At 26.5% G+C, this 16,622-nt stretch overlaps 1 protein-coding gene across 10 annotated transcripts in view; it reads left to right on the forward strand.

Moving 5' to 3' along the window:
- The window catches only part of LOC119677766 (kinase D-interacting substrate of 220 kDa B-like), a 53,402-nt gene that overhangs the window by 29,169 nt on the left and 7,611 nt on the right, over positions 1-16,622 (forward strand). For 8 of the 10 annotated variants that reach the window (XM_038089271.1, XM_038089266.1, XM_038089267.1 and 5 more), the window contains exons 2-11: positions 11,617-11,751; positions 11,833-12,030; positions 12,096-12,536; positions 12,600-14,117; positions 14,179-14,818; positions 14,880-15,045; positions 15,112-15,290; positions 15,351-15,589; positions 15,660-15,830; positions 15,895-16,110. In XM_038089271.1, the coding sequence (XP_037945199.1) occupies positions 11,641-11,751; positions 11,833-12,030; positions 12,096-12,536; positions 12,600-14,117; positions 14,179-14,818; positions 14,880-15,045; positions 15,112-15,290; positions 15,351-15,589; positions 15,660-15,830; positions 15,895-16,110 (3,879 nt within the window). In that variant the 5' untranslated portion in view covers positions 11,617-11,640. Of the gene's footprint in view, positions 1-4,138; positions 4,257-11,616; positions 11,752-11,832; positions 12,031-12,095; positions 12,537-12,599; positions 14,118-14,178; positions 14,819-14,879; positions 15,046-15,111; positions 15,291-15,350; positions 15,590-15,659; positions 15,831-15,894; positions 16,111-16,622 lie in introns of those variants that run through there. The other 2 variants (XM_038089268.1, XM_038089269.1) reach the window with 1 other exon arrangement.

The raw sequence follows: 16,622 nt of genomic DNA on the forward strand, positions 1-16,622 counted from the left end.
TTATATATGTAGTTATTGTCAAATTACTTAATATTTAATCGAGTCATTCAAATAAAAGTAAGCATAGATGTTTTTAGTAAATCTTGTCAAATGCATTTAAAAACAATTGTGTATCTTATGCATATAGTACTAAATATCTATCAAAAATTAATTATGTTTATAAATGTAGTTCCATTAAAAATTACAATCTATAAAAAAATATTAAATATAGTTAACATATATATAATAAACGAATAAAAAATAAATCTTTCAAAAATGTCAAAGCTTGATTTTTTCTTATTTTTAAATCATTTTTAACTATCTAAAGAAATTTCTTTTATAGAAGAAACTCAAAGTTTTTATTATTATTTTGACATGCAAGAAAGTATATACATATATATAATATATATGAATATAAAACATATATTATATAAATCAAGATAATAAGTTCACTCGTTTTTATTTAAATGCATGCGTTTTGTGTAGGCGCAACTTCACAATTTATTGTATATTGTGTATATATACACTTTTTTAATTAGATACTTTCTGTAAATATAAGTATTAATTAAATGGTAAAAGTTGCATGTGCTGCTTAAAAATTATCTAATGTTATGGATTATTAAACAAATTTTTTATACTGTTTTATTTTATACTAATATTCTTCAACATACATTAATTATAAAATTTTAAGCCATCGTTTTAGTTATATATATATGTATGTATGCATATGTAACTGTATGAATATATAATTTCAATATTATTATTGAAAAAATAATTAATAATAATATTATTTATATTGAAATAATGATTGATAATAGTATTATTAATATTGAAATGATAATTAATTATAATATTATTAATACTGAAATAATAATTAATTATATTATTATTAATATTGAAATAATAATTAGTTATAATATGATTAATATTGAAATAGTAATTAATAATAACATTATCAATATTGAAATAATAATTAAAAATAATAATATTAACATTGAAATAATAATTAATTATAATATTATTAATGTAGAAATAATAATTAGTTATAATAATAAAACATTGAAATAATAATTAATTATAATAATAATATTGAAATAATAATTAATTATAATATTATTAATGTTGAAATAATAATTAATAATGATCTTATTAATGTTGAAATAGTAATTAATATTAATTTTATTAATATTGAAATAATAATTAATAATAATCTTATTAATGTTGAAATAATAACTAATAATAATTTTGTAAATATTGAAATAATAATTAATAATAATATTGTTAATATTGTAATAATGATTAATAATGGTATTATTAATATTGAAATAATAATATTGTTAATATTGTAATAATGAATTATAACGGTATTATTAATATTGAAATAATAATTAATAATAATTTTGTTAATATTGAAGTAATGATTAATTATAATATTATTAAAATTGAAATAACTAATAATAATATTATTAATATTAAATATTAATTCATTCAATATATATATATGCATATTGTCGTAGCAAAATATAGTACTTATAATTTGATGAGATACTGAATTTTCAATATAAAACTTTAGTTAGAGGTATGAAGAACTTAAACAAGTATCAATATATATATATATTAAATCCTTTAACTCCTAGCAGGAGCATAGGGCCGCAACAAATATTTTCCACTCAGTAAGATTGGTGGCCAGTTGCTTCAACTCTCCCCAGCTTTTGCGTTTGTGTAACATTTCCATGTCAATTTGCCTTCTCCAGGTGTGAGCAGGTCTGCCCCTTCTTCTGCTACCAGTATCTATACTTGCAAAAAATAATTTAATTTATACAAATAATTATTGTAAGAAGATATACTTATAAAGTATGTAAGGTAATGTGTGGGTAAGTTAGGAAAATAGTATGTCTCTCTATTGTAAGTTGATGTACCTACATTGTCAATATATTGTGGTCAGAATCATTCCGCATTGTCTGATGTTAACATATGTATAGGACGGTTACTTAAAAAAAAAAATATAAAACTGCTGTGTTTAAAGACGTCCTTGTAAATCCCCTCATGTAATTTTTAAACGTTTAGTTCTTGTAAATTGATACCAAAATTAATGTACATACCAAAGGTAGGTTAAAACCATAAATTAATTGTAAAGAGCGTCATGGTTCCATACCATAATAATTCTCGTAAGAACTCTTGGCATTAAAGAAAATGCAAATAATACATAATAAATTAAAAAATTAAAGAAAAAAAATTGAATTAAAAACTAAAGAAAAAAATAAAATTAAAAAAAATTAAATTTAAAAAAGAAATCAAAACCTCAAACTACGAGCAGACGACACCTTTCCAAAGAAGCACTTAAAAATAAAAATCAAACGTTTGGAGTGTGCAACATTACAGCACATTTGCGCATTGCACTGACTGACAAGACTGCATCGCAACCAGCGATGGACCAAATCTTTTGATATGCTTAAGTCGTCGTTGTGGTCGCTGCTGCTGCTGCTGCTGTTGTTGTTGTTGTTGTTTGTTGCGCGGGTATCTGTAAGCGTTAGCGTAAGCTGGGCTTGAGTTTGAATTGAATTGGCCGGAGTATCGGTCAAGTTATACGGTCATTTCAATGGTATTTACACACAGTCAGTCAGAAGTGCAACAGTCAGCAATGTAGACGTGGTCTGATCATTCGTTTGAGCGGTTATCTGAACTTGGCTAAAAATAAAATTAAATACATAATTACAAGAAGGAGTTATTTTGATTTTAGCCATAAACATTTTGTGTTTTTTTTATTGATTTTGTTTTTTTTTTGTTAATACGTAAATATAGTAATATTTTTTAATTAATTTATATGACAAAAGTGGAACAAACGCGTTTCAAAATTTGTTGTTGTCACCAATATTTTAACATGTTTATTTATTTTTGTTTTTCAATTTTCCGCAAATGATTACAGCAGCACTTAAAGAGCAATTGCCATAAATTAAAAATTTAAGAGAAGCATAAAGAAAATATTTTTTGTTTTTTAAAAATAATTTTATTATTCACTATTCAAAAAAAAAAAAAAAAATTTAATCAAAAACGCGTGTATCTTACAAAATATTCAATTTAAAAAATATTTTCAATTATTATTAAATTTCATTTGTTCTGTTCGAGTGCAGTAAAAATGCAGTTGCATTTTTAGTTTAATTTGATTGCAATCATTTGCTTAAAAAAAAACACACACAAAAATAATAGAAAACCGTAATTTTGCGTGCCACTGTAACTTGTTCGTCGGTCGCGTTAGATAAACAAAAAACTAATATTTGTTTCTTCAGAAAGTACAATTTGTATCTAAGAGTTTGAGTGTCAACTACTTGATGTTTTCAAGTATCTTGTCAACAGTTGACTGCTTTTTTATTCACAAACTTAGTGTTCTTGCGCATGCAATAAGTGTACAAGAAAGAATTTTACAATCTTCCGCCACAGCTGTTATTATGTCTACGTACATTAAACTTTAAGATACTACAAGCACTTGGCATTCAGTCTTAATCACTGCTACTAACTATTGTATATAGTTGAAATAATATGAATGCCATATTCATTTGCTCAACAGCATTGACGGCGTGCAGCCGCTTAATTTCAGATACAATTAAAAAATAATTTCGATAAATTACAAAAAAAAAAAAAAAAAATTAAAGTGTGCGCGCTTAAATTTTTCCAACATAATTAATTACAAAATTTTGCTTAAATATCTTATAATTGATAATTGATAATTATAATATAATTAATTAGATTCTTTAAATTATATATATATATATATACATGATATATGTAAAGCTTACGCAAGTAAAAGTGTTAAATTAACTATCTACTATTGACAAGATATAAATTATAAAATTGATAATTAATATTTAAAATATTTAAAGTTCTAATCAATGACAAGGAATTTATCATAATTTTGAAAAATTTATTCTTGTCTGTCGTAATTGAAATATACATACTTTTATCTAGATAACCACAACAAACACGCTGTTTCCCTATTAAAAGATAAAATTGTGTTTAAAATAATTACATGAAAATATTTAATAAATTATAGTTAAAAGTAAACAATAAAATAAATATTTTAACTGCCATAAATAATATCAGAATATCAGAATATCAAAATATCAAAATATTTTTTGTTGGTTCTCTATAAATGCAACAAGTTGTTGTAGTTACAATCTGTTAGTATGAAATTGTCCAAGAGTTTAGATGAAATAATTTTAAGTGCTTCGCGGTTGAGTTTGAATAATTTACGTGCGCCCGGCAGAAAGAAAAGCAAAAGTGTTAGTATACATAATTCTAATCGAAATTGTAAATATCTAATAATAAACAATAATTGAATTGTTATTGAACAAACAAAACAATTATTAAACAATAAATTAAATAAATCATAAATAAATTAATCATTTATAAGAAGAAATTAAACTAACTTCATTAAAACATAAATTGCTTACCATTTAGTTTAATAATATCGAATAAAACATTAACTTAATTAGTGTCTTACCAGTTATATTAGTAATAGACTTAATATGTATATTTAATTTATACAGAATATATGCATTTTATTTATCTTTACGTATTTTCAATTAAGTTTGATATTCTTTGCCAAGAAATCTTTCTTCGATTCTTTCCATGTTTGTAACAATAATAATATGTCATATGATAAGAAATCTGTCTTCAACTCCTCGTATTTTTGTAATAAATAAGTTTGTTCTATGTTAAGAAATTTATCTTCAATGCTTCGTATTTTTGTAACAATAAAAAGTTGGTTCTGTGACCAGAAATGTATCTTTAATTATTTGCTTTTTGCAACAATATCATCCTATGACATGAAATTTATCTGTAATTTTTTTGCATTTTTATAACAATAAAAAAAATATATATTGCGATGTATATTCACTTATTAAAGTGTCAAAGTGTTAAAGTATCATATATCTCTATCGCAACCATTTTGCACTAAAAGAAATCTATATCGTGACATAGACACGTTCTAGGTCCACGTCCTAAATCCACTCATCTACGACAATCATGTTCACTTACTATTTTCGTTAGAGTTTTATTTGCAATGACGTATATATACAAAACAATATATATAAAACAATATACATAAAACAACATATATAAAACAATATATTTGGAATAATATACATAAAATAATATATATAAACCAATATATATAAAGCAATATATATAAAGTAATTTATATAAAACAATGTATATGAAACAATAAATATAAAATAATAAATATTAAACAATATAAATGAAAATCTACAATTACTTACTATATGATTCTTTATAACTTAAAAAAAATTAAAAAAATTTGAAAAATTAAGAAAATTAATAGCAATACACTACATAAATTAGCCTATAAAAAAACATATTAATAATATATTTTATTAAAAATTTTAAATACACAAATATAAATCTATATAAAATATATATCTTTAATAATATATCTTTAAATATAAAGATATAAAAAAGAAGAAATAAAATTTAGTAAGTTGTCCAAATACATAAATAAACAAATATGAAAATAAAAAAAAACATATATAACTAGACAAAAAAAAACAAATAAATAAACAAACAAATAATTAAGTAAATAAATTAACAAATAAATTAACGAATATTTGAGCAAACAAATAAATAAATAAGAAAGTTTGAAAAAATTTTTTTTTAATAATGCTATTTAAATTAAAATTAAAAATTATTAATTTTAAAGTTGAACATAATGAAAATATTAAAACTAATTGTTTCAGAATAAAATCATATATAACGAAAAAATTAAATTTCATAATTTTGCAAATAAAATTAAATTTAGAAAATTATTTATAAGTGTAAAGTTGTAATAAATAAAACAATTATAGGAGAAATTAATTTAAAATAAATTTAAATAAATAAAATTAAAATAAATAAAATTAAAATAAATAAAATTAAAATGAATGAAATTAAAATAAATAAAATTAAAATAAATAAAATTAAAATAAATAAAATTAAAATAAATAAAATTAAAAAAAATCAAATTAAAGTAAGTCAAATTAAATTAAAATAAAATAAAAAATTAAATTTAAAATTAATAAATAAATTAATAATGAAAAAAATCTTATTAAAAATAGCAAATTAAAAAATAAAAACTTAAATAAAATAAATTGTATATTAATTAACAAAATTTATAAATAAAAAAACTGAATAAAAAAAAGTTGAATATCATCAATAAATAATAATAAACAATATTATTAATTCAACAATATTCTTCACCTATCCTTTACAGAAACTTATTAATTATACAGGGTGCAATCAAATAATAATTTGAGTGGTAAATTCATGCATTTCAAACGAATTTTCAGTTTGTGCAGTTACTAATACTAAGTTTTAAATACAATTCTATATATATCTATTATCTATCTGTATATAGATATATATTCTTATAAATCTATAAGTATATACATATGTATGTCATATAAATACTATAAACATCCATAAATACTTACTTTATTACAATAAAATAAATTTGTGAGTTGGGAGGTATACTGGAAAAGTTATATTGAGCAAACATATTGACCAACTTCTGTGATATATTTTAGGTTAGGTTAGGTGACAACTGTCAGCACTTTCACTTGGAGGCATATATTGTCTATTGTGATGCCCTCAGAAAAATTTTGCCGAGAGAGACGAGTTGCGAGTGATATATAATATTTTACCATAATTAAATTTTATTCTAATTTATTATTTAAGTACTTGAACTTTACTATGACTCACTAAGTTTTTCACTTGTCTCCACATGTCGCACTAAGTTTTAATTTTTATTTGCTTTTCAGTAAAAATGCACCACAACATACTTAAAGCATGTAGATGTGTATTAAACATTCTGTTTACTATATAAAGAGTATAAGAAATAACTTTTTATATAAAAATTAAAAAAAAAAAGATATAATATATCGTATTGCACCCGGTTTTTAATAAAACGCACAATTGTTTACACGTATGTTTATTTTTGAGGTGCCATAATATCTTTAAGAGCATCACACACCTTAGTTTCTAGATAATGTGACATTTTGATGCAGTGTCATAAATGTAAATAAATTAAAAAGTACTTTTATTTATTTAAATAAATAATTTGTTGAAAATGAAAAAAAAAAAAATGTTTTTGAAAACATAGATTTCTAAAAATATTCTAAAAATATAAAGTAATGAAGATAAACATTTCGTACATATTCTGGATCTATTCTAATAAATAGTAGCACGTATCTTTGTTTTTGTATTTAAAAAGTTACATTACTTAAAATTTTATAATTAACATACTTAGTTAAGTTTTGTACTGTGATTTAAAAAAAAAACATTAACAAGTGCAAAACCTTAATTTTGAAAGAGTGCACAAAACAGCATGAATACCTACTTAAAGTATATAATATATGTATATATTGTGCTCCAAAACTTATAATTATTTCAAAACTTATTTGTTTTATATTTTATTATCTTACATTCCGTTTTATATGTTTTATTTAAACCCGTATAAACTATTCGTTTAATATATTTTATTTTAAATTACTTATTTTAAAAATGACATATTATTATACTATTGCAGCAATTTCAGAATCCTTGATTTAATTTTTATAATTTTTAATTTATAAAGAGTTGTTTAATTATCTTCTTTTTATACATTTCATGTAATTCTTTCTGAAACAAAACAATATTATTTTTAATGAGTCTAAATAAATTTTAAAATTAAATTTTAATATCTATTAGCATAAAGTTTCTTATTTTTGTTCCTTTAGTTATGTTTTCACATTCTTACCTCTTGTTTTCTCTTTTCTTCGTTTCTCTTCCCTTCGTTTCTCTTCCCTTTCTTTTTCTTTTCTGTCTTTATTATTTGTTATTTTCTTTTTTGTCGTTATATTTTTCTAAATGTCTCTCTAGCTCTCGCTTTATAATTACTTTTCTCTTTTTTTCTCTTTTCGTCTCTAACTTTCTCTCTCCCTTTAGTTGTTTCTCTTTTTATTTTGATTTCCCTTTCGCTTTGTTTCTATTTAATTTTATTCGACTTTCTCTTCATTTTTCTTTCTTCTCTTTTTATATCACATCTCTATTTCTCTCTATTTACAACTAATTGTAACTGTGTCTGTCTCTCTTTTTTAGTATCTTACTCAATCTTTGTATTCAACTCTCTCTTTCTCCAACTATGTTTATCCTTCCCCTCTGCTATTTGCTTTCTTACTCGCTATTTCTTTGCTTTCGTTCTCTTTCTTTGCCTCTCTATCTCTTTCCGTCAATCTCATTCGTTCTCTTTGTAGTTTTTTCTTTCTTGCATTTGTCTCCCATTTTTTCTCTCATTTTATACTTTTCTTTTTCTCTTCCACATTTTGTCATTGTTCAGTTTTACTAGCTATTTTTCTATACGTCGCTTTTTCTTTATATCTATCTTTTTCTCTTTCTCCTTTTGTCTTCTCTCTCCGTTTTTCTCTTTCTTCCTCTTTTTCTTTCCTTCTCTTTCTTTATTTCCCTCTTTAGTTATCTCCGTTTTTCAAATTTCTTTCTCTTGATACACATATATCTTTCTCTACTTTCTCTTCTCATTCGCCTTCTTTCTTTCTCTCTCAGCCTCTCGCTCCTTTCTCTTTCCCTCTTTCTCTCTTTCATTTTTCTCTGTTTCTTTCTTTCGCTCTCTTTTCTCTTTCTTTGTTTGTGTTTTTTTCCTAATGCTGTTAGCGCTCTTTATTCATCGTTCTTAGGCATTCATACACTAGATTAAAATAATTTTTTGAGAAAATATTTGATAAACCTCTTATCTCTATTTTATAAATCTAATTTCGTTATTCCTTTAAAAAGGATTTTTTTAAAGAAGAAACAGTTTCAGACCAATAATTGTCAACGTATGTTATTTCTATAATAGAACCAAAATTTTTATTGGTTATAAAAACATTATACACAAATGTGTGTGTTTTTTTGTGTACAAATGTACACAAAAATAATATGAATTTATTTTATAAATCAGTATTACTAGTGCAATAAATTTGCATTAAAATATTATTCAATTTACAATATTAGAATAATGCAATATTGTCATATTTAAATATCGCGTAGTAGCTTCCGCTTTACAAACTTTTTCATTTGTATCTTTACTTAAAATTTTATCGCAATAAATATTTACGAGGTACTTGTGTGGTTTTAGCTATATAAATACGTTTTTAAGTGAACAAAGTAAACACTTTAGTTAGAATTACGAAAGTACACTGCCAAAAATAATTTGTAAGGATTTATTTTCTTCAATAGTTTTTTTATTTCAGTTAGAACAAAGTTGTAATTCAAGAAAATGTAACATGTGTTGTATTGAGAATACCTTCACTTGCAATGTAGAGTGCAAAATCCAAATAATGTGTTTTGTACGAGTATATATTACATTTAGCAAAGGCCATTCACTACGTACTTTTACGCACGTTTATTCATATATATTTGTTTAATTTACTTTTGATAATGAAATGTGAATTTCTACATTTTAACTTTTTGTTTGCAAAGATATTTTTAAACCATTCTATTATATTTCATATTAATTCATTCAGTTTTTATATTTATCTCGTGCCTTAATTTACTACACTTATCAACGCATGTCACTCCAATATTTGCTGTATGTTTGAAATTATTTTTGTGCTTTCATTAAGCCTCGAAGGTTTAACTTTGGCGAAAATTCATCTTAACCCAATTGACATATAATTTTATCAACAGTGTTCCGATATAGCTTGAGCACTTATCAACAAATATTTTGTCATGGATTTTTATAGAAAATGATAAAAAAATTATCAAAAATCAAAATATTATATATACAATAAAAAGAAAAATAAATACTTAACATTAAAAATAAATATCAGTATTGTTTATTTATTAATATGTAAATCTCATTAATCAATCTATAAATAATATTTCACTTTATCGAATTAAGGAAAAACAATATGTTCACATATACCATATATAATGAAAACAATTTCATCTTTAATTGTTAGTTTTTTTTTGATGAGTTCTCCAACATAACTTGTAGTTTGTACTTTTATATGTTATATATATGTACGGTTTAGTAGTTTACTAATTAATTTTATTAAGTAATTCTATTTGCTTTTATTATATATTATAATGTTATATAATGCATTATAATATATTATGCATTAGTCCTTAGGTTTGGTTTGAGAATGACCCTATATGTCAAACTCCACATAGTCTACCTACAAGGGATCTTACAATAAAATGTTTCCATGCTTAGTGATGCAGTTTATCCTTACTTTATAAATTATTGCTAGTTAAGTCTTACAATAAATAATTAGCTTATTTCTTTAATTTAACTAAGTAACTAACTTAATTTAACTTTACAGATGCATATCCCCCATCCAACTCAGTCTGTAATTGAGTTCAGCTGTTGGTAGCTGGACTATTCATCAAATTCGCTGAAATCTTCTATCACCAGCGATTACCGAAATAAAAACTTTCTTTGGCATGCTATTTTTTCCTGTCAAGGATTGCGAAAATTGTTAATTAAAATAGAAAGGATTTATTAAGAATGCCATAATAGTTTTTGTAGAGTCATAGTGCCCCTACTTCTTAAGGCTTTAGTGAGCTTTATCTTGTATAGAACTGGGTAACGGTATCCAACAGTTACTAGGTGTTTTTTTTGTTGTGGTGAGGGAGTGGAATGCCTTATGCACTGTCAGACCGACCATCGTCGGAATGGTGTGCCTGATTCCCTAACATTAATATGTAGTATATGCATTAAAACATAATAATAATAGATCCCCCTCTTCGGCAAGAGCTATACGCTCTAGGCGTTCGTGCGAAATGATTTAACATTATAATTAGGGGATAAATAATAATTTTCAATTCATCACTATATATTTTCTGAAAGTGATTTAAAACAAAAAACAGAAACCCTCATATATAATATATATATATACAAACTCTCCAAAAAACCGTCTTAAAAAGTTTCAAATTTTAATACTGGTCCATGCTTTTGGAATTAATAAAATATTGTTATTAAAAACCTTTTATCAGATATTTATTGTTTACACCAGGATATTTGATCAAATATTCACTTCTTCTGAACTATATATATTACCAAAAACTACACTTCTCTATAATACTATACTTATTAATATTATTAATATCTAATATCTGTTTTCATATATAATAAAAATAATTATTAATATATGTCATAATGACAATTTGTAATAATAAGTAATTAAATATATCACTTAACATTGTTTTTTTTTTATTTAAATAAAAATAATTACTCTTTGTTTAAACAATTTATAAGCTATTTTTATTTTTTTTTTAACCGAAATTAAATGTATTTGCTAATGTAAAAATTTATTTCAAATAATGAATGTTTTTATTTGAATATTTTTATATATATGTAACATCTAAGTTGAGTTGTAATACAAGTTCCTAGATTAATATAATAACACAATATTAACAGCTCTAAAAGCTTTTACGTTTTGGCAAATCTACCTAAAGTCTTGCAATAAAGATTAATATCTTAACTGCTCCATTAATTATAAGTACAAAATTTGCATGATTCTATAAAAAATAATTGACTTCTAATGTATATATTATGTATATATTATAATATTAAGTTTTATTTATAATAATTGGTTTTTTTGCATTTAGAACCTCAATCGGTACGGAGATTCTATGGGTTCATTAGGACATCGAGCGCTGCTCCAATATGTTGATTCTAACGATATATCAGCTTTGCGTGCTATTCTAGATAGTCGTCATGTACCCGTAGATGATCGGGATGAGGTAAGTGTTAAAAATAAACCAATGTCCAACAATAGATTTATTAAAAAAAAAAAAAAATTCTTTTAAATAATTTTTATATAGAATGGTACCACAGTTCTTATGGTTGTTGCTGGTCGCGGTCTAACTGCCTTTGTGCGTGAATTTTTAGCACGTGGGGCTGAGGTGCAAGCTGAAGATAATGACAACTGGACTGCATTGCTTTGTGCTGCCAAAGGTGGTCATTTAGATATAGTGCAATTACTTGTGGATCATGGCGCTGATATTGAACATCGTGAAATGGTATTTAAAGAATATTTAACAAGATGAAATTCTTTTATTAATATATAAAATTTATTATAAATTAGGGTGGGTGGACAGCGCTTATGTGGGCCTCTTATCGTGGTCATACAGAATTAGTACGATTTTTATTGGAAAAAGGTGCTGACGTTAATTCGCATGGTAATTATCATTTGGGTCCATTATTATGGGCAGCTGGTCGTGGTTTTAAAGAAATTGTGGAACTATTAGTTCAACGAGGTGCTAAAATAAATGTTGGTGATAAATATGGTACTACAGCATTGGTCTGGGCTTGTCGTAAGGGTAATGTCGAAATTGTGGATACGCTACTTAAGGCTGGTGCTAATGTGGATACGGCCGGTATGTATTCTTGGACACCTTTACTGGTAGCTACTACTGGTGGTCATACGGATTGTGTTACGTCTTTATTGGAAAAGAGACCTAATGTAAATGCATTAGATAAAGATGGTATGACAGCATTATCGATTGCAAGTCGAGAAGGTTTTCAGGTAATTGAATTAATTTTTCAGTAAATAAAAAATTGAACAAACTAATTGTGATAATATAAACAGGAAATAGCAGCTGCTCTTATTGCTGCTGGTGCTTACATTAATATACAAGATCGCGCAGGAGATACTCCATTGATTCATGCAGTGAAAGGGGGCCATCGTGGTCTTGTGGAAGCATTACTAAAGAAACATGCAGACGTGGATATTCAGGGCAAAGATCGTAAAACTGCTATGTATACGGCTGTGGAAAAAGGACATTCTCATATTGTTAAAATATTATTACCCACCAATCCGGATCTCGAAGCTTCGACCAAAGATGGGGATACTGCTTTATTAAGAGCGGTTCGTAATCGCAACTTAGATAATGTACAAATGTTGCTCGATCGTAAAGCCAAAGTGACCGCAAGTGATAAACGTGGCGACACTTGTCTACATATAGCTATGCGTGCACGTTCAAAAGCCATTGTGGAGGCTCTGTTACGAAATCCCAAAAATAGTCAGTTACTTTATCGTGCAAATAAAAGTGGTGAAACTCCTTATGGTATTGACACAAATCATCAAAAGACAATTTTGGGTCAAGTATTTGGAGCTAGAAGACTTAACACAAATGAAGACTCAGAGGGTATGCTCGGCTATGAATTGTATTCATCTGCATTGGCTGATGTCCTTAGTGAACCTACGCTTACAACACCTATTACTGTTGGCTTATATGCGAAGTGGGGTAGCGGTAAAAGTTTCTTACTTAGTAAATTGCGTGAGGAAATGAATAATTTCGCCCGACAGTGGGCAGAACCACCAATCAGAACAAGCGGTCTACTTTTTTTGGTTTGTTTGCATATTGCTTTGATACTTGCTACTATAGTTGGACTCTCCGTACAATCAGTAATGTGGGGTAGTATAGCTGGTGTAATATTTCTGGTACTGACATACTTGGTACTTGCTGGAATTAGATATGCAAATTATGAGATGGATTTATATTGGGCATATTCCGTTCACCATGGTATCGAAAAACGCCTAGGACGACTACGTTTAATACTGCAAGTTGCTTTCTGTCATCCACCAGGCCCTCAAGCTGAACCTCAAGCTAAACCAGTACGCTTTCATTTTGCTGAAGCAGGTAGTGCATCGCCTACTGGTGAAGGATCAGTTGCACAAATGTTGACTTCACTTTTCGAAACTCTCGAATTTCATTATGGTTGGCTTTCAACACGTTTATATCGCGCATTTCGACCTAAAGTACTCAAATCGTCTGCAGGTTGGCGTTGGAGACGCATGTGTTGTGTACCAATCGTAATTATATTTGAACTGGGCTTGTTGACATTAATAGCTGGCATATCGTTAGTTACGGCTTATTTTACGTTTGCGACCGCAGATGAACAGCAACATATTCTTGTCTCGATATATGTCATTTGTGCGGTATTAGTTACAATAATCTGTACAAACTTGCACGTCTTGGCAAAAGCGTTTGGCTCACTATTTGTATCTCAAGGGCGGCATCTCAAACAAGCAGTACGTGGCAATGAAGGTGCACCACTTACTGCTTTAGGTGCAGAAGTAGCGTTGATGACAGATATGGTTAAGGTAAATATTAGATATTGTGAATAATATAAAAAGTTGCTAAATAAGATATTTTTTTAAATAGTGCCTAGACGCTTTTACAAATCAACAAAGTCGTTTGGTTGGCGTTGTTGATGCTCTGGATTCCTGTGATACTGAGCGTATATTGAGTATGCTTAATGCTATTCAAACATTGCTTTCATCTCCAAATCGACCGTTTGTGCTACTCATTGCCGTCGATCCCCATGTGATTGCCAAAGCTGCCGAAGCAAATAGTCGTCGTTTATTTACGGAAGGTGGTATTGGTGGTCATGATTTTCTGCGGAATCTTGTGCATTTGCCTGTTTATTTACAAAACTCTGGTTTACGTAAAGTACAGCGAGCACAAATGACAGCTTTGCTTTTTAAAAGAAACTATAGTGAATTTCCGAATGAAGATGGTCCTACGCTAGGTCATTCTGTTTCCGCACGTCGCCTTTCAAATGCATCGGAGATAATGTCCAGCCAAGAGAAGTTGCGTACACCACATAATGCTGCTCGAACTGCTGGAAAAAAATTGCGGTTATCTGAATCAGTAGCTAGTTCAATTGGCTCAAATTTACATCGGTTAGGTCAAAATCCACAAGGTGTGTTAGACTTATCGAAAATAATGCTGACAGATGATTACTTTAGTGATGTCAATCCAAGAAGTATAAGACGTTTAATGAATGTAATTTATATAACAGGTTTGTTAATTATATTATATACTTATAATAAATTATTTTACTAAATTTAACAATTTATTAGTGCGTTTACTCAAAGCATTCCAAATTGACTTTAGTTGGTATCGTTTAAGTTCGTGGATAAATTTGACGGAACAGTGGCCACTAAGAGCCAGTATGATTGTTTTGCAACATGATCAAAGTATGGACTCATATGATGATAACATGTCCCTGCAAAGTGTATATGAAAAGTATGTTGTTTAATATTCTTTGAGATTAAAAAGATGTATAAAAATGTTCATCAAATGTTTTTAAAGGGTACGCATAAAAATTGCTTGTTTGCGTGAAGCTGCACCTCTACTTGAACTGGATAGAGATGAACGCAAATTAGATGCCTTTTTGCAATTGCATAAGTCTGATCTGCTCGTAGCTGATTTACGTATATTTCTTCCATTTACAATTAATTTAGATCCATACTTAAGAAAAGTATTAAAAGGTATAAATAAATTATTTAAGTAAATATTGTTTTTTTAATAAATAAATTGCTTTATTGCAGAGGATCAACAAAATATTGAAGACGAGGGTCCTATTATGATACAAACAAAGCCTAATTTGCTACCACCGGTACGCATTCCAACAACACCTTCTACGTATATGACTTCACCAGCTGGTTATCCGCCTTATCACATGTTTTCTAATGATTACACTTTTAATGAACTAAGACAACGAAGCATAGGTGCAAGTTTGGAACCACAAACCACACCTTTACTGAGTTCGCCAAATGAATCATTTTCTGTAAGCCAAATTAATATCAATCATTTTCCAATTCATTAACATTTTGTTTATTTAAATTATTTCTTAATAGGAGGATATACTACAAACAAGGCTTTCCGATTTAACAGTTGAGGGTGTTATTAGTTTGGTGGAACGTGTTGAAGACTTAAGACCTGCTTTATTAAAATTGGCACCAATATTAAAAGAGAATTCTATCACAGGTCGTGTGTTGAAATACTGCGATCTTAGTGAACTCAAAACTGTAGGTTATTTTTTACATGCATAGCATAGTTTTACTAATATAGAAAAAACAAACGTATTTAAAGGTGCTTGGACTGAGTTTTGGTCATTGGGAGTTGTTCCGTTTACTTGTTACCACTTTACGAGATTGTGAAAAAGTGCAACGCAAATTTAAGCCCACTCCAGCTATTGCAGATGTTCCAGCAAATCCTATAATAAACAAAGACAGTACAGATTCTCATAATTTAATACCGAATACGCAGCATTCGCGTAAAAATTCAACAAGTCACATGGAAAAACAGGCATGTCACATTATTAAATATATACAATATGTATATAAATAAAAATAATACATAAATATATATTAATTCGGCAACATAAATAATTGACTACAATTTAATTATTTGAATAATTACTTCATGAAATGCACAATATTAGTATAGGTTCTAACAGAAATATTCCTCTAAAATAAAAAAATAGACAGAAATATATAAAAGCAATACAATATATATATATATATATACAAATTTTTTTGTTTATACATATATTATATTTTAAATATAAATACATATATGTAATATATATTATATATTAATATATTTGTATAATATTTATTATATATTAAAAAAATTTTTTTTTAAAGTAGCTTAATATTTTTTAAAAAAGAAAAATGATTAGTTTAGATACCAAAATTATTAGTTTAATAAGCAAAGTTAGTTAAATATATCATTAACCTATAAAAAGTTTATGAAATCAAAAATCAAATTATTTATTTTTTTGTACAAGAGAGGCTATAGTAAATCGATGGCTTAAC

The sequence above is a fragment of the Teleopsis dalmanni genome, chromosome 2 (genome assembly GCF_002237135.1).
Source record: "Teleopsis dalmanni isolate 2A chromosome 2, ASM223713v2, whole genome shotgun sequence".
NCBI classification, from domain to species: domain Eukaryota; kingdom Metazoa; phylum Arthropoda; class Insecta; order Diptera; family Diopsidae; genus Teleopsis; species Teleopsis dalmanni.